General features: G+C 48.1%; 1 protein-coding gene and 1 pseudogene across 2 annotated transcripts; one reads left to right on the top strand and one right to left on the bottom strand.

Moving 5' to 3' along the window:
* Positions 1-13052: 13052 nt before the first annotated feature.
* LOC103117304 (IQ domain-containing protein F1) lies at positions 13053-16129 on the bottom strand. Of its 2 annotated transcripts, none has more exons than XM_060202466.1 (4): positions 15975-16129; positions 15351-15455; positions 15165-15227; positions 13053-13505 (listed from the first exon to the last, which is right to left on the bottom strand). In XM_060202466.1, the coding sequence occupies exons 1-4, from the start codon at positions 15993-15995 to the stop codon at positions 13059-13061; spliced, it is 636 nt and encodes a 211-aa protein (XP_060058449.1). In that variant the 5' UTR covers positions 15996-16129; the 3' UTR covers positions 13053-13058. The 2 variants fall into 2 exon arrangements, with proteins under 2 accessions (XP_060058449.1, XP_060058450.1); XM_060202467.1 differs by lacking the exon at positions 15975-16129 and adding an exon at positions 15631-15849.
* LOC132542313 (small nucleolar RNA SNORA36 family) lies at positions 16050-16176 on the top strand (annotated as a pseudogene).
* The last annotated feature ends 8341 nt before the right edge of the window (positions 16177-24517 follow it).

Below are 24517 nucleotides of genomic sequence, written 5' to 3'. Positions count from 1 at the left end.
TAGTCTTAGCCAAGAATCAAATCTTTGATTCACTGTCCTCATCTTCTTTTTTTTGATGGAATATCAGTATATCTAGTCTTGAAGACCATTATCTTAAGAGTCCTCTGTTTCAGTGGGCTTAGCAACTGCCCTCTTTAAATGAGTGTGATGAGTCTAGTGGCACTTTCCGACCTTTGCAGCAGTCGGCGTACTCAGGATCACGGTGTATGGTCTTTCTCACTGGGCCTCGAGGTGGTCCGGTTGTAGCTTCTTTACCAGCACAGAGTCACCAGGCTCAAACAAGGGGGCATGGCCTCGGCTCTCCTCCCTCCGGGTTCTAGGTTTTACATCCGGACAGTGGCTCGTGCCTTTCTTCGCACCACCTGTAAGGCCTGTAAAGACTTAAGGAGACTGCCATGCTATACTTCAGCCAATTTTACAGCCTCAACCTGGGGTACCAGGGTTGGCTGCTTGCCATATATAATTTCAAAAGGGGTGAATCCAGACACATAAGGGGTGTTCTTACTTTTAAGCAAAGCAAAGGGTAAGAGTAACCCAGTCCCCGCCAGTCTTTATTTTTAACTTGGTTAAAATTTTTTTAATAGTCTTGTTCATTTTTTCTACCTGCCCCGAACTCTGGGGGCGATAAATACAATGTAATTTTTACTTAATTTTTAAAGTTTCAGCCAATTGTTGGGTGACCTTAGCAATGAATGCCGGGCCATTGAGAATAAGGGAGCCCAAACCTGGGGATAATTTCAAAGACCAATTGTTTCACCACTACCTGGGAAGTCTCTTTTTTAGTTGGGAAGGCTTCAGCCCATCTTGAAAAGGTATCTATCATAACTAAGAGGTACTTAATATCTTCTTCGAGCTACAGGCATCTCGGTGAAGTCTAGTTCCCAGTGTTCTCCAGGTTTCTCTCCTCGCCACCGAGTTCCGGGCTCCTTCACTTGCACTGGATTAACGTTGACTCTGGCACATGTGGCGCAACGACCTGCCACACTCTGGGAGATCTTGTGCAGACCAACTATCAGATAGAATTTACTGATTAACTCAGTCAATTTGTTTCCCCCCAAGTGGGTACCTTGATGCGTCTGAGTGACCACCTGTCTTCTCAGTGATTGGGGCAGTAGAATTTTCTCATCTGGCAGGATGATCTATCTTTTTTTGTTGGGTTTTCTCCCAAGCTTCTGGCTCAGCTTCTCTTCTTGTTCAGAGTACTCAGGCTTCTTCTCTTTGATAATTTTTTCTGGTGTAGCCACTACCAACTGGGCCTGGGTCCCCACTAGTCTTTGGGCCGCCTCCCAGGCTGTCTGGTGCCAACCGGTTCCTTTACAATGGATGACAGCAACCTTCTCTGGCCCCCAAACAGCCGCTAGCAGGGCCTGTATCTCCTGGGCATGCTTGATAGCTTTTCTTCCAGCCATCAGCAATCTTCTCTCTTGGTACAGAGCCCCATGGACATGGACGGTAGCAAAAGCATACCTGCTGTCGGTGTATATATTCACTTTCTTCCCTGCTCCCCACTTGAGTGCTTGAGTGAGGGTGATCAGCTCCGCCTTTTGGGCTGATGTCCCCTGTGGCAAGGATTCAGCCCACAGGACCTCCTGGCTCGTGACCACCGCAGTGCCAGCGTACACTGTCTTCCACAAAGCTGCTTCCATCAGTGTAGAGGGTTTCCTGTGCATCCGGCAGCGGGACATCTGTTAGGTCAGCTCTCAACGAGGTCAGGGCTTCTAAGATCTCTCCACAATCATGGGTGACATCTTCTCCTGCGTTGGGAAGCAGGGTAGCTGGATTCAAGGCTGCAGTCTGTTTAAAAGTAATGGGAGGGGGGGTCCAGCAACAGTACCTGATACTGGGTGACCTGAGAGTTGGTCATCCACCGGTCTGGAGGGGAGTGAAGTAGGCTGGCCAGGTTGTGGGCCGTGGCAATTTCTAGGGTCTGCCCAAAAGTCATCTTGGTAGTCTCTTTCACCAGTAGGGCGGCTGCTGCCACTGTCCTCAAGCACCCTGGCCAACCTGCTGCTACTGGGTCCAATCGTTTAGACAGGTAGGCAACAGGCCTCTTCCAGGGTCCCAGGGTTTGAGTAAGTACCCCCTTGGCCACACCGGCATTTTCTGCTACAAACAGCTGGAACAGTTTGTTAAGATCGGGGAGACTCAAGGCGGGGGCACTCACCGGAGATTTTTTCAGTACCTGGAAAGCCCTTTTTTCTGTCTCAGTCCATCTCAAAGGTGTATTGCCTCCACCGGTGGCAGTGTAGAGGGGTTTTGCTAGCTTGGCGAACCCTGGAATCCATAGCCTACAGTAGCCCACCGCTCTCAGAAATTCTCGGACTTGTCTCTTTGAAGTGGGAGTCGGGATCTTCAGGACAGCTGGATCCTTCCCTGGCCAAAAGGACCTTCGCCATCTTTTAGTTCAGTTTTAAAGTGGCTTTCACCAGGTCCTCTTTATTGTCAAAAACTTTCTGGGCTATTGTCAACAACTCAGAGAGAGACTTCTCCTCAAAACCTTTTAACTTCTGTAACTTCTTTCTAATGTCTGGGGCTGATTGGGCCATAAACTGGAGGATGACTGCCTGCCCATTTTCAGGGGCCTTGGGGTCTATGGGCGTCCAGGTTCGGTATACCTGACATAACCTCTCCAAAAAGGCAGTCGGGCTCTCATCCGCACCCTGTTTACACTTGGTCACCTTAGATAAATTAGTGGGTTTCCAGGCCGTGGCTTGGATACCCCGTAATAGAGTCTGGCGGTACCTGGTGAAGGCCTCGTATCCGGCGCTCATATTGGGGTCCCACTTTGGTCGAGATTGGGGGAATACCTCCTCTATCATGCCCTGGTCAGTAGCCGGTTCCCCCCTGTGATCCTGAACCTGCTTCTCTTTTACTTTTATTTTCTCTCTTTCCTCTAGGGTGAGTAGGATATTCAGCTGCTGCTGACAATCATCCCAAGTGGGTTGATGAGTGTAAAAAACTGACTCAAGTAGAGTTGCCACCCCCTCTGGGTCGACAGCAAAAGGAGGGTTCTGGTTTTTCTAGTTATACAAGTCAGAAGTGCTAAAGGGGATGTAAGTTCTCAGGGGCCGTCCTCCTGCATCTAACTCCCCTACCTCCCACAAAGGAAAAATACCGACCGACACAGGCTCTGGTCCAAAAGCTGCTCCTGCTCTAGTATGAGGTGGGCTCAGGACTCCTGATGGGGACCCAGAGGTGGAATCAGGCACTTGGAGGGTCCCCTCGGGGCAGTGGCCCTTGGGGCGTCGGCATAAGGAGGAGGGTTCTCGTTCCTCCACTTCCTTACTCCCAGAGGGGATTCGGGGGCTTTGGGGAGGACAGGAGTGGTAGGTCTCCTGGGAAGCCTGTCTCTTCGCTTGTTCTCGACCACAAACACTCCCGATCTGCTCTTAGCCTTCTCCTTCCCTCTGGGACCACCTTTGCACTCTCGCAAGTACTTTGGCTGGTCCTGAACAATGCCCATCCAGACCTCAATGTATGGCATTTGGTCTGGGTGCCCAGGGTTCCCAAAGATCACATTGTGCACTGCCACGCACTTTCCCAGGTTGAGACTCCCTGCCTCAGGCCAGCCGACCTAAAAGGTTGGCCACTCCCTTTCACAGAACTTCCTCAGTGTGAAGGTGTCCACCTGGGCTCTGAAGCCAGCGGCTCCCTTCAAGAAATCTGAAAAATTCTTAGTTAAACATTCAAGGGGGCTGAGTGGGCAGTCCTTGGACTGGCTCTGTCCCATCTTGTCAAAATGAAACAGAAGAAAGACAAACAGTACAACAATGACTCCAGCAATCAACCCCAGGGTCCCTTTCACCCTTGTCCTTACCTGCTGTCCGGCACACCATACACTTTCACAGTCCCTCTCACTCTCCCGCACTTCCCCAACTAACCCAAAGGGTGTCCACTTAGGACCTTCTCCTTTACTGGGGTTGCACAGAGCCTCAGTCGATGAGGACTTCAGCTTGCTTGACGCTTAACCACATGGACACACAAACACAGATTCAAAAAGGTCTATTAGAGATTGGGAGGAGAGCTGCCCCCCTATGGGGGACAGGCAATCAGCTGTGCTCGCCTGGCCGGGCCCCTCGCAGAGCCTTAAGGAGTCTTAGCTTAGGAGTAGCCGTATGATCCCCGGCCTCGGTCTCAATAAATTGAGAATCTCCACTGAGCTGAAACGACTCCATGGACATACAGGTTAGAGCCCAATCAAGCCCCGTAGTCTATTGACCATGAGGCACACAACACACACACAAACATTCACACAGACCATTCATTCAGTCAAGAGGGGGCAATTACCTGACCGGCCACTGCTACTAAGGTGTTGCAAGTCAGGCCTTCGGGAGTCACCGGAGAATAGCTCCGGCCAGACCCCGTCAGTTGCACTAACAAGGTCAACCTTTTCGTGAATCGCCAAAGTAGAGAGAAGAACAGAAGCCAAAAACAAACAGTAGAGAGACACAGACACAGAGAGGAGGAGCTGGTCCTGCCACGACAGGCTCCCCATCCCCCGGGGTCACTGCCAGCAGCGGAGCCAGACACTAGGAGCTAATCATGCCACAAAAAGCCCCTAGACCCCCTGGGTGGTGTGGTTCCCCGTTGCAGCCCTTGTTGGTGGCTGCAATACCATCGAACCAGCGCCTGACCTGATTATGTGCTGGTGCCTGACTTGTCAGTCCGTGGCCCTACATTCGTCAAACTTCAGTCCTGGGCCTCACCCAGCTATAGTGTGGCGTGGCACACCCCACACTAGTTCAGGAGCTAGACCCTGGCCAGCCAGTCCCTTTCTGCTCCCACAGGACCTCAACCTACTTCCTCCTGAAGCAGTTGGCAACCTGGCTGCAACCGAGAGGCCGTCGCCTCTGGTGCTGAGGCTGGGATTACCGCGGTGTCCCACAATCCACAGGCCTCTACCAAACCCACGGGGACAAAACGTCACAAAAAAATGGTATACCGTGCACCAAAATCAGGCCTGACTTACCAGCGCTGGGCAGAGCCTCCAAGGCCTCCTAGGGTCTGGACCCGGGATGGGGTGTCCTCAGGAATCCCCGTCTGAGGAGATCTCACTGGGGCCTCCAAATGTTAGCGAGCAAAATCAAACCACCATCCACTGCAAGGAAGCAAAAGATGTTTATTCACGAATTCGAATCCAGGCCGAGAGGTGACTGACAGCAGTCTACCAGCTTGACCCTGAACAGGGCTCAAACCACACAATTTATAGGATTTCTGAATACACTCAGGGAGGGGGAATGCATCACCTTATCAATCTATATCCAGTAATATGCTATCGAAAACAAGGAATCCAATCATTTCAAACCTAGCTAAAAGCGGGATCCACTCAAAATGCGGGCTAATTTCAAACATTGCAAAACCACACAACCAATAGAACCTAGTCAGAGTAGGGTCATCACATCCTCCCGCCATCAGCTGCAACCTTCTGGTAAACAGTTTCCTTGTGCAAAGGTCCTGATAAGCCTTGCCTGTATGCGGGGGTCTTGGTAAACAACTAGTGGCTTACTGATTAAGTCCTGTTTTTCAAGGGGAAAGGGTAAGGAATTTTCCATCTTACAGTAGGGAGTCAGGCGGGTTAAGCAGAGGTGGCACAAAGCATAAGGACCAAGGACCAGCCTAAGGATCCCGGTTCAAGCCCCTGGCTCCCCACCTGCAGGGGAGTCGCTTCACAGGTGGTGAAGCAGGTCTGCAGGTGTCTGTCTTTCTCTCCTCCTCTCTGTCTTCCCCTCCTCTCTCCATTTCTCTCTGTCCTATCCAACAACAACATCAACAACAATAATAACTACAACAATAACACAAGGGCAACAAAATGAAGTAAATAAAATATTTAAAGAAAATAAAATCTAAAAAAAAAAAATCTCTAACAGTATCTTCCAGAGATTAGCAGTTACCAGCACTATTAATAACTTTTAATGAAACCCAATTTATTGATTTCCATCTCTAATGAATAATTTTTGTTGTCATATCTAAGAACTCTTTGTCTAACTTGGGTTTATTTTTCTGTCGTGTTAAAATTTTACACTTCCTCTATGCTCCATTTAAATTAATTTTTACATAAGATTTAAGGATTCTTTTGAAGTTCATCCTTTACATGTGGATTTCCAATTGCCTAACATAGTCTGTTGAGAAGACTGTCCTTTCACCATTTAAATCCTATTACATCTTTGTCAAAAAGTAATTGGTATTCTTCCTGTGAGTCTATTCCTGGACTCTCAAGTCTATCCATCCTTCCACCAATATTACAGTTTTAATTATTACTGTAACTTTATAATAAATCTTGACATGAAATAGTATAATTTCTTTCTCCTGCCCTGATCTTGTCAAAGCACATTCTTTCAGTGGAGGGGGGATGGTGGGGATGCATTTGGTTGAGCATACATGTTATCATGCACAAGGGCCTGGGTTCAAGCCCCCAGTTCCCACTTTTTTTGGGAGGTGGGAAGCTTTGCAAGCAGTGCAGCAGGGCTCTCTCTATCTTCCCTTCTCTCATGATTTCTCTCTGTATCCAATAAATTAATATATATATATATATATTTAAATAAAATAAAATATTTCTTCAGTGAAGAGTTCATCCTTCTTAAGAGTTAAGCACACATGGCACAAAGCCCAAGCGCATAAGGATCCCAATTGGAGCCCCCGGCTCAACCTGCAGGGGGGTCGCCTCACAGGCGGTGAAGCAGGTCTGCAGGTGTCTCTGTCTTTCTCTCCCCCTCTCTGTCTTCTCCTTCTCGCTCCATTTCTCTCTGTCCTAGCCAAAAACAATGGCAACAATAACAACCGAGCCCCAGTGATAACCCCGGAAGCAAAATAATAAGAAGAATAATAATAGTTTGGCCATGCTAATGATTACATTCTGGGCCTGGAATTTAGATTTCTCTGTCCTCCTATTGTAGATGAGAACTCCCTTATATACTACCAAAATTGTCTTTTTTACATTTTTTTAATTTAAAAAATATTATCATTATGTATTGGATAAAGACAGCCAGAGATTGAGACAAAAGGAAGATAGGGAGAGAGAAACAGAGACATTTGTAGCCCTGCTTCACTGCTTGTGAAGCTTTCCCCTGCAGGTGGGGAGCCGGGACTTGAATATGGGTCCAGTCACACCAGCACCAGGCCCTCCAAGAATGTCTTCTAACATTTTTTTCTCCCTCACCACCCCTAACCGCCACTTTTTGCACTTTTTTTTTTTTGCCTCCAGGGTTATTGTTGGGGCTCGGTACTACCAATCCACTGCTCCTGGAAGATATTTTTCCCATTTTATTTTATTTAATTTTTTTAAATCACTTAATTTTATTTATTTATTTATTTATTATTATTTTTTATTTAAGAAAGGATTAATTAACAAAACCATAGGGTAGGAGGGGTACAACTCCACACAATTCCCACCACCCAATCTCCATATCCCACCCCCTCCCCCGATAGCTTTCCCATTCTCTATCCCACTGGGATATTTTATTTATTATTGGATAGAGACAGAGAGAAATTGAGAGGGGAGGGGGAAGGAGAGAGGGAGAGAAACAGACAGACACCTACAGCCCTGTTTCACCACTTGTGAAGCTTTCTCCCTGCAGATGGGGACCAGGGGCTTGAACCTGGGTCCTTGTGCATTGTAATGTGTGCGCTTAACCGAGTGTGCCACCACCTGGCCCCATTTTTCCCATTTTATGAGGTAAGAGAGAAATTGAGAGGTGAGGGGGAGATAGAGAAAAATGCAGACCTGCTTCACCACTTGTAAAGTGTCCTCCCTCTGTAGGTGAGGAGCCAGGGACTCAAACCCAGATCTTTGCACAGGTTCTTGTGCTTCAGAACATCTGCGTTTATTGCCTGGCCCCCTTAACTTTTAATTGTCTTTTACTTAGTCTCAGTATTTTATTATTTCTATAACCTTAATAAAATCTAAAAGTAGGGAGTCGGGTGGTAGCGCAGTGGGTTAAGCACACGTGGCGCAAAGCACAAGGACCGGCGTAAGGATCCCGGTTCGAGCCCCTGGCTCCCCACCTGCAGGGGAGTCGCTTCACAAGCGGTGAAGCAGGTCTGCAGGTGTCTGTCTTTCTCTCCTCCTCTCTGTCTTCCCCTCCTCTCTCCATTTCTCTCTGTCCTATCCAACAACGACAACAACAATAATAATAACTACAACAATAAAACAACAAGGGCAACAAAAGGGAATAAATAAATAAAAATAAAAAATATATTTAAAAAATAATTTTAAAAAAAACTTAAAAAATAAAATAAAATCTAAAAATACTCTTCCATTCCCTTGTAATTCATTTATCCATATTTTTTTCAAATACTTACCATGTCCTATCAGTTAGTACACTCCCGTCCTGTTATATTTGATCTCACTTTGTCACCTATGAAAGGGATGACGCTGAAACACCAGCTGGGGGCTGGGTGGTGGGGCACCTGGTCAAGCGCACGTTACAATGCACAGGGACCCAGGTTCAAGCCCCTAGTCCCCACCTACAGTGGGGAAGCTTTACAAGGGATGAAACAGTGCCTCTCTGTCTCTCTCCCTCTCCATGCTCCTCTCCCCTCTCAATGTCTGGCTATTTCTATAAATAAATGAAGATAATTTTTTAACTGACTTCATTATGATCGACAAGTTCGTTAGATAAGAGGAGTACAATTCCACACAATTCCCACCACCAGAGTTCTGCATCCTATCCCCCACATTGGAGGCTTCCCTGTTCTTTATCCCTCTGGGAGCATGGACCCAGGGTCATTATGGAAGGCAGAAGGTGGAAGGTCTGGCTTCTGTGACTGCTTCTTCACTGAACATGGGCGTTGACAGGTGGATCCATACTCCCAGCCTGTCTCTCTCTTTCCCTAGTGGGGCAGGGCTCTGGGGAAGCGGAGCTCCAGGACACATTGGTGGGGTTGTCTGTCCAGGGAAATAATGATATTTTTTTTTTTTTAAATTAGAAAAGATAGATAGAAAGAAAGAGAGAAAAGGAAAGATGAAGGAAGGAAGGAAGGTCGGCCGTCAATGCAGCTAATGCCCAGGTCTAGCTGCCTTCACTCCCCACCAGTGTGGGTGCCTTTTCGGCAGTGAGACAATGACAAAGTCAGTGACCCCACTTGCAAACTTCATGTCATTCTTGTTTTCTTCAGACAACCTCTAGCATCAACTACTGCGGCTGCGGCTCTCCAGGAGAAGAGACTCCAAGAAGAGGTCAGTGTTCCGAGGGTTCACTCGGGAATGTCTTCGTGATGATCTCAAGGAGAGGAAGAAGGGCTGGGTCCGGGGAGGAGGTCATGCAGTTCGGTAGACAGATTTCATGGGCAATGCGGGAAACTCTGGTGTTGAAATAGTCAGCAGAGGAATTCCGGCTGTAGCGCAGCAGGTTGAGTGCACATGGCACAAAGCACAAGGACTGGCGTAAGGATCCCGGTTAGAGTCCTCGGCTCCCCACCTACAGGGGAGTCGCTTCACAGGTGGTGAAGCAGATGTCTATATTTCTCTCCCCCTCTTTGTCTCCCTCCTCTCTCCATTTCTCTCTGTCCTATTCAACAACGACGACATCAATAACTACAACAACAAAAATAAGGGCAACAAAAAGAGAATAAATAGGGGGGAGGACATGGACAGAATATTCACTACAGAAGAGATCCAAAAGGCCGAGAAACACATGAAAAAATGCTCCAAGTCTCTGATTGTCAGAGAAATGCAAATAAAGACACAATGAGATACCACTTCACTCCTGTGAGAATGTCATACATCATAAAAGGTAACAGCAGCAAATGCTGGAGAGGGTGTGGGGTCAAAGAACCCTCCTGCACTGCTGGTGGGAATGAAAATTGGTCCAACCTCTGTGGAGAACAGTCTGGAGAACTCTCAGAAGGCTAGAAATGGACCTATCCTATGATCCTGCAATTCCTCTCCTGGGGATAGATCCTAAGGAACCCAACACACCCATCCAAAAAGACCTATGTACCTAGGTCCTGGCGATTTGTGCCACGTGCGCTTAACCTGCTGCGCCACCGCCCGACTCCCAGGAGCCTCCGAATTTTAACAACAAATGGCGCCCATGTGGACCTGACCTGCGCATCTCTCAGATAAGTGAAGACAGTTTGGCTACCTATGTACTATGGCCTTCTCTTGTGCTTGTGAAGAGATCGCCAAAGGCCTCTGCCCTTTCTTCACGAGACTGTTTCGCTGTTTCTGGAACATTTATCTCTGGACCACTCTGTGGTTTCCACTCGCTCGGGCACACTCAGAACAGCCAGCGGAGTCGGGAGGAGCCAGCAGGCGGGAGGCGAGGCGCGGAGCTGCTGTTTCCACCTGGTTAAACAGCCAGCCAGCCAGATGCACCCAGACAACCCCATGCACTGCGCCCGCAGCCCCGCAGCCCGCAGGAGGCCGACGCCAGCACACAGGAGCCCAGTGCCAACACGCTAGAGCCCGATGCCAACATGCAGGAGCCTGATGCCAACACGCAAGAGCCCGAGGCCAGCCCACAGGAGCCGGCTTTCCACCGCGTGGCGCAGGGCACTGGACGCGGGATCCCTCCATGCTGCTCGGCCACTGCGAGCAGGGCAGCAGATATGACAGGGCCATGGGGCAGGGTCGCGGCAGCCTATCATGGCCACCACCCCAGGGCACCTCGGCCCGCATCTTCTACAAGGTTGGCCCGCCCGCCCTCGGGCTATGAATTCTATACAGATCCCGGACCTCCCAGACCCCCCGGGCTCCCTGCCGAAACGACATCCTGGCCGAGATCTCCAGCTTGGGTCTGAAGGCAGATGATCTAAAATACGCAGAGATTCATCCAGAGATCGCAACCTGCAATTCCTAGAAGTGAAGCTGCCCAAGAGACCACCACTGGACAACGCACCCCCCCCAACAACTAAGACAGTACATATCTAGATTCGTGTTTGAAATGACATGTCTTCGTAACAAAGGTTTCTCTCTTTGTGTATTAATGACCATGTTTATGTGTATGTTTAAAGTTTGGTAAACAGTAACTTTAAGGCTAAATTCTTACTAGTCAAAGTTAAATAAAAAAAGGTTTTCAACGTAATTCTCATAAAGATAAAATTAACTTACATTTAAAGTCTGAGGTAAAAATTAGTTAACAATCAATATATTTTAACTAAGTTGGTCTAAACAAGACCTGCGCACACCTAGGGTGTGTCTCCATCTTGAATGGGTATAACAAAAGGTTAAATAGACTTGTTGATATGTAAAACTCTCGATTACCTTCTCTATTAGAAATGATAGATTACACAATGGCTATGCTAATTATTCTCATGCCTGAGGTTTTCTTTCCTGCGCACACCTAGGGTGTGTCTCCATCTTGAATGGGTGTAACAAAAGGTTAAAAAGACGTTGATATGTAAAAGTCTCAGATTCCTTCTCTATTAGAAACGTTAGATCGCGCTATGATTATGCTAATGACAAGTTTTGTTTCATAGTAAATTGCAGCCAGCTGCCTTTGGGACTCTAGGCTGTTCCACACCCCCATGCAAATGTCTGTCGAGACAAGTACGCCCCCCAGAGGCAAGAAATGTTTTTTTTAAGCTGATAAAGTTTTGCCCACAGAGGCAAAAAAATGGCCCCCTCAGGCCTTCCCTTGGCAGCACACTGGTTCTTGTTACTTGCTTGCATGTTTCTCCATGTTTGTGCCAGTTTCTTTTTTTAAAAATGCCTGTATGATAGAGGTTTCTGTTCCCCCCACACCCCTGATACTGTGGTCATTTAGTTAAAAAGAAAAGGGGGAATTGTTGTATGCTTTACATTGGGTTGTTCTAGCTCTCCCCCTGCCGAGAAAATTGGTTCAGTTCTGCTAGTTTCGCGGGCCCGCTTGTCCCCGCCCCAAGGAACCCCGAGAGAGTTCCAGAGTTCGAGAGTGTTTGGCGCTGCTGCGGGGGAAGGAGGCAGGAGAGTTGTTTGGTGATTAGTTTGTCTTAGCTTATAAATCGTTGTTCCTGAATAAAGAAATACAGCTTCCCGGCCCATCCGTATGTCTCTGGTCGTCTCTGTTACCTGCCCGTGAAGCTAGCCCGGCCTGCTGAAGCTCTGAATTTTAACAACAGGTTTCTTGGTGGGGTATGAGCCAAGAGCCCAGACCCTCCCTCTCTGAAAGAGAATCGTGGGATGTCAGTGCCCAGATGGGAAGAGGGACAATCTAAATGTGACTTTTCACTGCTCCTGTGGCCATTTTTTTTTCTCCAATTTTTTGGGTAGGACAGAGAGAAATAGAGAGAGGAGGGAAAGACAGAGGGAGAGAAAGACAGACACCTGCAGACCTGCTTCACCACATGTGAAGCGACTCCCCTGCAGGTGGGGAGCCAGGGGCTCAAACTGGGATCCTTGCGCAGGTCCCTTGGACTTCATACTATGTGCGCTTAACCTGGTGCTCCACCACCTGGCCCCTGACCTTTTTACTCTTGGTATCAGATTCTCACTTGGATATCAAGACACAGCCCTGGGGCTGGGTGGTAGTGCACTGGGTTAAGCGCACATAGTACAAAGCTCAAGAACCCACACAAGGATTCCAGTGTGAATCCCCAGCTCCGCACCTACAGGGGGGCCACTTCACAAGCGGTGAAGCAGGTCTGCAGGTGTCTGTCTTTCTCTCCCCCTGTCTGTCTTCCTCTCCACTCTCAATTTCTCTCTACCCAATCCAATAAAATGGAAAAAAAAACATCCCAGGAGCAGTGGATTCATAGTGCCCGTGCCGAGCCCCAGCAATAACCCTGGAAGCAAAAATAAATAAACAGCCCCGAACTGGGGAAAGGAACTAGAACCACAGGGTTTGGGTGGGTCCCCCTCAGTCACAGGGTTAGAGGAACAGGCTCATCATCAGCCCTCCCCTCCCCCAGATTTCAAGTAAACAGTGTCTTGGGAAGAAGTACCAGTTATTCCATCAAGTGTGAATAGCGTCCCCAATCTCCCTACCTCCAGCTAACCCGTCAGTTCCTGCTGGTGGAGTTCTCCTCCTCAGACAGCTCCTAGCTCTCCCCATAGTCTGCTCGTGAGACGCTACCTGTCTGTGATCATGCACCCTGTCCTCCCCAAGCTCGGGACACAGAGAAGCCGGGCCAAGACCGCTTCATTGATTTATTGGGAGAGGAATAGACTCCGTCAGGATACAAGGCCCAGAGCCCAGCAAGATCTCCAGCTCGAGACACAGCTGATCAGTTGTCACTCTGTAGTGGCCCTTGATGAGCCCCCGGGAGGCGCAGGAGTGGCACCTCCAGTAGGCCTGGATGATGCGGGCGGCCTGCAGCAGCCGGCAGTAGCGCCTCCGAATGCGCCACGTGCGGACCCAGGACTGCAGGCTGACCGCCGCCCACTCCTTCCGGGCAAAGTTCTCCAGTGCCGTCCGCCGCCTCTTTTCCATCTGCTCCATCAGCTTCTCCTTCCACCAAGTCTGAATGACCCAGGCGCTGAGGGCTGCGAGCAGCAGCGTCCTGCGCACCAAGGTGCCACGCCACCAAGCCTGGATCCTCACGACACTTGTCTTACTAGTAGGACGCTCATTCTGTTTCCCTGGAATCTTGTAAGAAAAAAGAGATAGCGTGGTCCGGGAGGTGGCGCAGTGGTAAAGCTCTGGACTCTCAAGCATGAGGTCCCGAATTCAATCCCCGGCAGCATATGTGCCAGAGTGATGTCTGGTTCTTTCTCTCTCCTATCTTTCTCATAAATAAATAAAATCTTAAAAAAAAAAAAAAGAAAAAGGAGATAGCTCCGTGTCAAAGCCTGGCACCCTAACATCAGCGTGTGCCAGAACTGAAGTGTTCTGGGAGCTCCCTTGCTCTCTCCCGGCTCCATGAAAGTAAGTTAATTAAAAGGTGGGCGGGTGCTTTCATAGCATGTTTCCTACTTTTTTAAAAATTTATTCCCTTTTGTTGCCCTTGTTTTTTATCGTTGTAGTTATTATTGTTGTTGTTGATGTCATTGTTGTTGGATCGGACAGAGAGAAATGGAGAGAGGAGGGGAAGACAGAGAGGGGAAGAGAAAGACAGACACCTGCAGACCTGCTTCACCACCTGTGAAGCGACTCCCCTGCAGGTGGGGAGCCGGGGCTCGAACCGGGATTCTTAGGCCGGTCCTTGCACTTTGTGCCACGTGTGCTTAACCCGCTGTGCTACCGCCCGACTCCCTGTTTCCTGCTTATTTTAATCCCACAGTGTGCCAGGAAGGGCCTGTAATTCCCTATCAATGATCACTCCTTCTTCTGTACCTCTTCTGTACCAAATACACTGCGGTGTGCAAGGACCCGGGTTCAAGCCCCCAGTCCCCAGCTGCAGGAGAGAAGTTTCATGAACCATGAAAACAGTGCTGCAGGTGTCTCTCCCCACCCCGTCTCCCTTTTCCGACACAACTCTCTGTCTCTACCCAAAACAAATAAAAATATATTTTTTAAAAAGGTCAGGTAGGTATCCCATCTCCGCCATATTCTAGTAAATGGGCCTGGACACCTCACATTGACCTCTGAGTCTCAGAACCCCAACTACAAAATGGGACTTCATCTGCCTTGTTTTGTTGTTGTTTTTTGCCTCCAAGGTTATCACTGGGGCTAGGTGCCTGCACTATGAATCCACTGCTCCTGGAGGCCATTTTTTCCCATTATTGTTGTTGCTGTTATTGTTAGATAGGACAGAGAGAAGTTGAGAGAGGAGAGTAAGACAGGAGCGGGAGAGAAAGATAGGTCCCTGCAGACCTGCTTCACCACCTGTGAAGCGACTCCCCTGCAGGTGGGGAGCCAGGGGCTCTAACTGGGATCCTTGAGCCAGTCTTTGCCCTTCACACTATGTGCGCTTAACCGGGTGCACTACTGCCTGGCCCCCTACTGCACAGTTTTTATATGGATCAAATTGGTCTGCCCAGGGCAAGAAGGACTGCCATGTTCCATCTGAACCTGCCCTCTTAGTCGGGATCCATAGCCTTTCCCTTCAGGCCCTACCTTGTGGAGAAGTGGAATTCATTGTTAATCATGGTCTTCCATCCTTGACGTCGGTGCTCATCCATGACCTGCTCTATCTTTCTTATTTCTCTCCCCCATCTTCACTTCTCTTGACTCCCAATTTTAAATCTTCACTCACAAGCAAACATGTACACACACACACACACACACACTCACATTAACCTAACTTCCCATATCAGGGGCATTCCAGCTCGTGTACAAAGACCACACCATTCCTGGGCATCATACTTCTCTAGATCTCCCAGCGGTATCGCTCACTCCTTTTGTTTCAACCCGTTCGATCGATTTAGCCTGAAAAAGAAAAGGACAAAGAAAGACAAGAGTTTCTTCCTGTTCTCAGTTATGGACAATGGTGGGGTGGGGGGAGTCACCATAATTGATAACACACAAGCCCAAAGTCAGGGCTCCTCCTACCTCCACCTGCTCTGAGTGTGGTGTTGAAGATGAATGAGTTGGTTTCCCTTTCTGCTGGGGCTCATCATTCGTATGTTCTACAGTATTTTCTGGCTCGTTTTCCTCCTGCAATCAGCAGTTAGGGAAAAGGTAAGAGGCCGCCCTCTCTCCCTCTCCATCCAGTTTACCACTTGTGCCCAACCTCTGGGGCTTCCCTGAGGCTTCAGATGTCAAGGGAGTTCCTTCACCGTGAGTCAGACACCCCCAAATTGCTGGACAAGTCCATCTCTTCCTCACTCACCATCGGCCCCACATGGATTAGGTATAGATGGGTCAAATCCCCTTAGGTCTGTGTTTCTGGCATGAGCACAAAGAATGTGAAGGACCTGTGATGTCATAAGGGGTAGCTATGACTCAGCACCAAGATGGCTCCCCAGATAAATTTGCACCCTCCAAGACAAAAATACTCTGCTCCTTTGTTTCTACTGGAAACGGCCAAAGCCCTGACTATAAAGGTAAGATGGCAGGATTATTGACCCCTGATAGGAAGGTGGTGTCGCATGACATCACGGTTACAAAAATAATTCATCTGATCTATATGTACTGGTGAGGAAATGTGTAAGTAAGATGTATGCATGGTCATACATGTAAGTTGTAAATGCTCATACAAGAAGATCCCTCTGACCAATGAGGCAAATCACCGGTAGAGTGTTGGTTCAAACACTGAGTTCAGTTCAGGGTATCTATCTTCCCTCTTCTGTTAAACTCTGGGTCATTGAAACACAGGCTAGGGGAGATGATGGGATACAAAGTGTTAGTCTATTAATTTATTTCTCAGTCTAAATTAAATAAAATAAAAACACTGGACATGCATATATAAGGCCTGCAGTTAGATCCCTGATGCCACGGGTACCAGGAGTGATGCTCTGGTCCTCTCTCATTAATAAATCAAGTATTTTTAGAATTTGAAGGGGAGATAAAGGCAGATGCAGCTAATTGTTATTAATGAATCTCTTGGGAGACAGGAGTTGACTTGTTGATCCAGGTCTGACCTGTTCATACAATGAACAGGAAACTCAGACCCTCAGAGCCAGCAGACCCCCCCACCCCCCATCTCTGGCTACAGTGAACTCAGTCTCTCCCGTATAAAGGACTCAAAATCGCAATCAGGTTGAGTGAGAGGCAGCCAGTATAGGTCTTAACTCTTTTTTTTTTTTTTTTTGCTTCCAGGGTTATCGCTGGTGTTCGAATCCACTGTTCCTAGCAGACATTTTTTTCTTTCTAATTTTTTTATGAAGGCAGAGAGAAATTGAGAGGATGAGGAGATAGAAAGGAGGAGGTCAGGAAAGGGGGCCAGGCAGTAGCACAGTGGGCTAAGCACACATGGCATGAAGTGCAAGGACCGGCATAAGGATCAGGCTCCCAGCTCCCCCACGCACTTCACAAGTGGTGGAGCAGGTCTGCAGGTGTCTATTTTTCCTCTTCTCTGTTGTCCCCTCCTCTCTTCATTTTCTCTGTCCTATCCAACAACAGCAGTAATAACAACAATAATAATAACAAGGGCAACAAAAATGGGGAAAAAATGTCCTCCTGGAGCAGTGGATTTGTAGTTCAGGCACCAAGCCCCAGCGATAACCCTGGAGGCAAAATAAATAAGTAAATAAATAAATAAAAAGAGGAGAGACAGAGGGAGATACCTGCAGACCTGCTTCACAGCTCATGGAGCACACTTCCTGCAGGTGGGGAGCGGGGCTTGAACCTGAGTCCTTATGCTTGGGTATAGGTGCACTCAGCCAGGTATGCCATCGCCCGACTCCTCTCAGTTCTTAGCTCTGAACCATGCAAAAGAAACAAACCTAGCCATAGATGGTTAAACAACAGGGACTTAATTATACATGTGAAACAATTTATAAAACTATAGATCTTCCCCCTCCAAGTCCATTTCAACTGTATGATTTAGAACTTTTGCCACCAGGGTTATTATCCCTGGGACTCAATACTGGCACTACGAATCCACCACTCATTTTTTCCTGTTTCCACTTTATTGAATAGGACAGAGAGAAATTGAGAGAGGAGGGGGTGACAGTGGGAGAGAAAGATAGGACACCTGTTTCACAGCTCATGAAGCATCCCCCCTGCAGGTGGGGAGTGAGGGCTCAATCCTGGGTCCTTGCATGTGGCAATATGTGCATTTAGCCAGATGTGCTATCCCCAGGCCCCCAATTTAGAATAATTTAATCTCATATATCACAATAAACTTTATTGTACCCCCCAAAAATGTTTGTAAACAATAACTCAGTTGTGGGCAGGGAATAATGGTTATTCAGAGACTCTCGGAGGGATGGCTTAGAGTAGGAGCCTTCTCAGATCGCTCTCCTGACAAACTAGAAAAAAAAAAAAAGTGCAACCAGGATTTCTTCAGAATCTCACTAAGCCACAGGCACCACTTTTTGGATGCTACTATGATTTCATTCTGAACTCCCTGGGCAGATGATCTCACCAGTGTGTCCTGGAACCTCATCTCTTCAGAGCCCTGCCCCACTAGGGAAAGAGAAAGTCAGGCTGGGGGTGTGGATTCACCTGCCAACACCCAGGTCCAGTGAAGAAGCAATTACAGAAGCCAGAACTCCCACCTTCTGCACCCCATAAAGATCCTGGGTCAGTGCTCCCAGGGGTAAATATTAGGGGAACAGGACCAGAGGACTCTGAATAATAATTCCATCAGGACCCACAGAGAAAAGAGGGGAAAACCCCCAGCTCCCCACCTGCAGGGGGTTCGATTCCCAGGCGGTAAAGCAGGTCTGCAGGTGTCTGTCTTTCTCTCCTCCTCTCTGTCTTCCCCTCCTCTCTCCATTTCTCTCTGTCCTAACAACATTGACACCAGTAATAATAGCTACAACAATAAAAAAAAAAGAGGGAAAAAAAATAAAAAGGTAGGACACTTGGAAGTAGGTGTGATTTATAAAGAAAAGGAAAGACCATAGGAAAAAATGGGAGACTATATATAACTATAGATAGAGAAATAATAGTCAAGCCATATCCATGATCTTGGAAGAATGAATACAGTTTCCAATACAAGGAATAGAGGCACAGAACTTTGGTGGTGGGAAAGGCGTGGGGGTGGGGTAGATAGCATAATTGTTATGCAAACACACTCTCGTGCCTGAGGCTCCAAAGTCCCAGGTTCAATTCCCTGAATCTCCATAAACCAAAGCTAAACAGTGCTCTGGAAAGAGAGAGAAAAAAATAGTCTGTCCCTGGACAGAAGTACCAAAGGGATGTTCTGAGGGTGTGCTGGGCTGGGCGCCTGGGGCGAGCCTCCTGGGTTAGAGTAAGAGACATAGCACAGGGAACAAAATAGAAGCGCCCTCAGGACCACTGTGAGGGATGCCCCAAGGCACAGAATTGACCAGCATTCCAGGATCTCTCCACAGCCTCTCATACTTTCCCTGTTGTCTTCATTAGCGAGCAGACACAAGACTCCATCTTGTTTGCCACATGTATTTCTTATGGTGGAGCCTTGTCACTGTAATGGGTTAAGAATGTTGTCGTAGGGAGTCGGGCTGTAGCGCAGCGGGTTAAGCACAGGTGGCCCAAAGCACAAGGACCGGCATAAGGATCCCGGTTCGAACCCCGGCTCCCCACCTGCAGGGGAGTCACTTCACAGGCGGTGAAGCAGGTCTGCAGGTGTCTGTCTTTCTCTCCCCCTCTGTCTTCCCCTCCTCTCTCCATTTCTCTCTGTCCTATCCAACAACGACAACAACAATAATAACTACAACAATAAAACAACAAGGGCAACAAAAGGGAATAAATAAATAAATAAAATATTTTTTAAAAAAAAGAATGTTGTCGCAAAGTGTGGCAAAGGACAAGGCCATCCAAGTAAACCACTCCATTAGACAATGGCAAAATCCAGGAAGAATCTGGCCTTGGGGGAATCGGACAGTAGCACAGCAGGTTAAGCACAAGGATCTGCATAAGGATCCTGGCTCAAGCCCCCGGCTCCCCACCTGCATGGGAGTCGCTTCACAGGCGGTGAAGCAGGTCTGCAGGTGTCTGTCTTTCTCTCTCCCTCTCTGTCTTCCCCTCCTTTCTCCATTTCTCTCTGTCCTGTCCAACAATGACGACATCAATAACAACAACAACTTCTTCTAGCGTTTGCCCTTCTTCTGTAGCCAGTCAACAGCGTCAGGTTGAGCCTGATGTAAAGTTTCGAGACCTCCTTTGAATCTGGAGAGGTGGCAGTCGTTGACTATGTGGGTCATAGTCTGTCTGGAGCCGCAGGGGCAGTTCGGGTCGTCTCTGGCTCCCCAGCGATGGAACATAGCGGAGCACTGGCCATGGCCTGTTCGATAGCGATTGAGGAGGGCCCAATCATAACGTGCTAGGTCAAAGCCGGGTGGACGCTTGCAGGGGTCTGTGATTGCAGGGGTCTGTGATGAGGTGTTTGTTCTTTACCTCAGCTGACTGCCAACTCTGTTTCCAAGAGTCTGGAACAGAGAAGTTCAGTGTAGGCGTAGGGGACCAGATTGGGTGACGAGACATCAAGCGTTGGACAGGGTGGGCGAAGATATCCCCGTATATTGGCAGGTCCGGTCGAGCGTAGACGTGGGAAATGAACTTAGATGATGCGGCATCCCGACGAATATCTGGCGGGGCGATGTTGCTAAGAACTGGCAGCCATGGAACCGGGGTGGAACGGATGGTTCCAGAAATTATCCTCACGGAGGAATATAATTTGGAATCGACCAAGTGGACATGGGGGCTACGGAACCATCCTGGGGCACAGTATTCTGCAGTGGAATAGCATAATGCCAGAGATGATGATCGTAGTGTGGAAGCGCTCGCGCCCCATGAGGAGCTGGCCAGTCTTACAATGATGTTATTCCTCGCACCCACCTTTGCTGCAGTTTTTATGAGATGTTCGTGAAATGACAGGGTGCGATCAAGAGTAACAACAACGATAATAACCACAACAACAATAAAAAACAAGGGCAACAAAAGAGAAAATAAATATAAATATATATATACAAAAAATTAAATCTGGCCTTGGAAAACTACAATTCTTCCCAGGCTCCGTTTATCTAGCAGGAACTTATAGCTCTCCCATGAAAAACTGATTTCTTGGGCACAGATGCCTTAAAAAAAAGGGAGGGGGAGTTAGGCTGTAACGCAGCAGGTTGAGTGCAGGTGGTGCAAGCATAAGGACTGGCATAAGAATCCTGGTTCGAGCTCCAGCTCCCCACCTGCAGAGGAGTCGCTTCACAGGCGGTGAAGCAGGTCTGCAGGTGTCTTTCTCTCCTCCTGTCTTCTCCTCTTCTCTCCATTTCTCTCTGTCCTATCCAACAATGACGACAATAATAACTACTACAACAATAAAACAACAAGGGCGGCAAAAGGGAATAAATAAATATTTTTTAAAAAAAGCCCTTCTCATGCTGCCTGGGAAGTGGAGCAGTGATCTCAAGCCTCACAGGTCCCAGAATGAGGCTGTGGTTCTCCCTGTCCTGCTCTCTCATACGTAAGTAAATCAGCCTTAGGAAAATAAAACAGAGGTCAGGTGGTTAAGCACACACAGTATAGTGTGCAAGCACCTGGGTTCAAGCCCCTGGTCCCCATCTGCAGGGGCAAAGCCTCACCAGTGGTGAAGCAGGGCTGCTGGTGTTTCTGTCTCTCCCCTTCTCAATTTCTGTCTCTATGCAATAACAAATAAGAAAAATAAAGTACGTTGGGGGGCGGGCAGTGGAACACCCAGTTAGGCGCACACAGTACAAAGAGCAAGAACCCGGGCTCCTGGCTCCCCTCCTACGGGGTGGGGGACGCTTCACAGGTGGTGAAGCAGGTCTGCAGATGTCTCTCTCCCTGCCTCCCACGCCCCTCTCAATTTCTCCCTGTCCTGTCTAATAAAATGGGGAAAAAAATAGCCTCTAGGAGCAGTGGATTTGTAGTGCTGGCACCAAGCCCCAGCAATAATCCTGGAGGCAAAAAAAAAAAAAAAAAAGAAAGAAAGAAAGAAAGAAAGAAAGAAAGAAAGAAAGAAAGAAGGGAAAAGACCAGTCGGGCAGTAGCGCTGCACAGCCGGTTAAGCGCACGTGGTGCGAAGCACAAACACCGGCATAAGGATCCTGGTTCGAGCCCCCGGCCCCCCACCTGCAGGGGAGTCGCTTCACAGGCGGTGAAGCAGGTCTGCAGGTGTCTGTCTTTCTCTCCCTCTCTCTGTCTTCCCCTCCTCTCTCCATTTCTCTCTGTCCTAACAACAACATTGATAACTACAAGTAACAAGGGCAACAAAAGGGAAAATAAATAAAAGGAAAAAAAAAAAGAAAGAAAAAGACACTGCTCAGTGCCTGAAATGTAAAGGTTTTATTGTTTTTGGTTTCTGGCTGCTTTGTTTAATATTTTACTTGATGAGAGAGACAGAGAGAGGGCAGAGCACTGCTCAGCTCTGGCTTATGGTGGTGCCAGGAACTGAACCTGGGACTTTAGAGTCTCAGACTTGAAAGTCTTTTGCAGAACCACTATGCTGTCTCTGCTGTCTCTTGTTTTGTTTGCCAGTGCACCACTGAGTCCAGGCTTATGGTGGTGTGGAGAATCAACCTGAGGGGTCTGGGTCTGAGTAGTAATGCGCCCCAGCTAAGTGCACATATCACCGTGCAGGAGGGCCTGGGTTCGAGCCCCCCATTTTCCCACTAGCAAGAGGGATGCTTCACAGCTACAAAGGAGGTCTGCAGGTGTCTATCTTTCTGCCCCTCTCAATTTCTCTATCCTATTGAATAAGATGGGAAAAAAAGAATAAACTTGGGACTTTGGTAGAAGCCTTTTTTACATAATTACTATTATCCACTGCCCTACCAAGATAGTTTTTCTTAATTATCTTTATTGGATAGAGACAGCCAGAAATCAAAAGGAATGAGGGTGACAGAGGGAGAGAGAGACAAAGAGACACCTGCAATTCTGCTTCACCACCCGCAGTTTTCCCTATTGCAGGTGGGGACCAGAGGCTTGAACCTCAGTCCTTGAGCATTATAACATGTGCACTCAACTAGCTGCATCGCCACCTGCTCGAGACGGTTTTCTTCAAGCTGTGCTAGCACCTGATTAAAATCTGTGTTTTAGGGTCCAGGTGGTGGCACACCTTGTTGACAGCACATGTCACAATGTGCAAGGTCCTGAGTTCAAGCCCTTCCTCCTACCCCCACCAGCAGGAAGTGAAGCAGTGCTGCAGGTATGTGTCTCTCTCCAGCCACCTCCTGTTACGCCCAGAGGTTCGAGTCCCGATCTCACGCAAAGAAGACCAGATTCATATGCGATAGCAAGAGCCTTTATTAGCAAGCTTAAGCTTGGGCCGCCGACACCCTTCTACGCAAGGGGAGAGTCTGTGAGCCCGATCATTTCTCACCCCACCTTTTTACAGTTATCACAGGGTGGGTGCAGGTGGAAATATTTACACAGAACAAGGAACAGTTGGTTTCGGGTTAACGGCTGTTCTCGATATTCGGGGCTTTTCTTTAACCTCACACCTCCATCTTGTTTTCTCTCTTTCTTTCTTTTTAAATATTTATTTATTTTCCATTTTGTTGCCCTTCTTTGTTTTATTGTTGTAGTTATTATTATTGTTGTCATTGTTGGATAGGACAGAGAAATGGAGAGGAGGGGAAGACAGAGGGGGAGAGAAAGACAGACACCTGCAGACCTGCTTCACCGCCTGTGAAGCTACTCCCCTGCAGGTGGGGAGCTGGGGGCTCAAACCAGGATCCTTACACCGGTCCTTACGCTTTGTGCCACGTGTGCTTAACTTGCTGCGCTACCACCTGACGCCCTTCTCTCTGTTTCTATCAAATAAATAAAATAAAAAGGGGCAGGGATAGATAGCATAATGGTTATGCAAATACTCTCATGCCTAAGGCTTCAAAGTTTCAGGTTCAATCCCCCACACCACCATAAGCCAGAACTGAGCAGTGCTCTGGTTTAAAAAATTAATTAATTGGGAGTCGGGCAGTAGTGCAGCGGGTTAAGTGCATGCGGTGCAAAGTGCAAGGACTGGTAGGATCCTGGTTCAAGCCCCCGACTCCCCACCTGTAGGGGAGTCGCTTCACAGGCGGTGAAGCAGGTCTGCAGGTGTCTCTCTTCCTCTCTATCTCCCCCTTCTCTCACAATTTCTATCTCTATCCAATAAGAAAAAAAAATTAAAAAATTAATTTAAAAAAACAAATTAAAAAAAATTTTACACTGGCATTTGTTCTTGATTAACTGGCCTTTCTAGCTGCAACCAGCAATACCACCTCTTCAAGAATTTACTCCTACAGAAACCAGACCTTCCACCTTCTGCACTCCAGAAAGAATTTTGACCCACATTCCCAGAGTGGCAAATGTAAAGAGGAGATGACCGGAGAGCTCTCCACTCTGCCATATCCCAGGACAAGCACAGTCCAGGGTGACTCATGAGTCTTCCATTGTGCTGTGAAACTCGCTGGCAGCTATTTTAAGAACTATATCCTTCCTCGTCTAAGAATCCGTGAAAGAGGTTGTGCTGCTGCACACACCACCTTGTGCAAACCCCCAGCACCCACCTGTGTATATGGGGGGGGGACTGCTCCAAGAACCACGGAGATGTGCTGCAGGTTTCTTTTCCTCTCTCTCCCATATCCCTGTCAATTTCTCTCTATCTCTATCAATGAAGAAAAAGAAAAACGAAAAAATTGGGTTCCAGGACCAGGGAATCAGGAGTGCAGACACCAAGCTCCAGGTGATAACCCTGGTGACAACTTAAAAAATGAAATGAGGGGAGTCTGGCGGTAGCGCAGCGGGTTAAGCACACGTGGCGCCAAGCACAAGGACCAGTGTAAGGATCCCGGTTCGAGACCCGGGCTCCCCACCTGCAGGGGAGTCGCTTCACAGGCGATGAAGCAGGTCTGCAGGTGTCTGTCTTTCTCTCCCCCTCTGTCTTCCCCTCCTCTCTCCATTTCTCTCTGTCCTATCAAACAGCAATGAAATCAATAATAACAACAGTAATAACTACAACAATTAAACAACAAGGGCAATAAAAGGGAATAAAAAAAAAAACAGTTCTGACACGAGCTAGGTGTCACAGCCCACCTCAACTCTGGTTACTCTCCCACCTAGGGACAGCTCTAGGACCCAGCCACTCAGCACCCTGAGCCTTTGAGCCCCATGGCTAAGAGATAGGA

This window comes from Erinaceus europaeus, chromosome 12 (genome assembly GCF_950295315.1).
Source record: "Erinaceus europaeus chromosome 12, mEriEur2.1, whole genome shotgun sequence".
NCBI classification, from domain to species: Eukaryota; Metazoa; Chordata; class Mammalia; order Eulipotyphla; family Erinaceidae; genus Erinaceus; species Erinaceus europaeus.
Note: the sequence above shows the minus strand (reverse complement) of the source record. Positions and strands in the feature narration are given on the sequence as shown.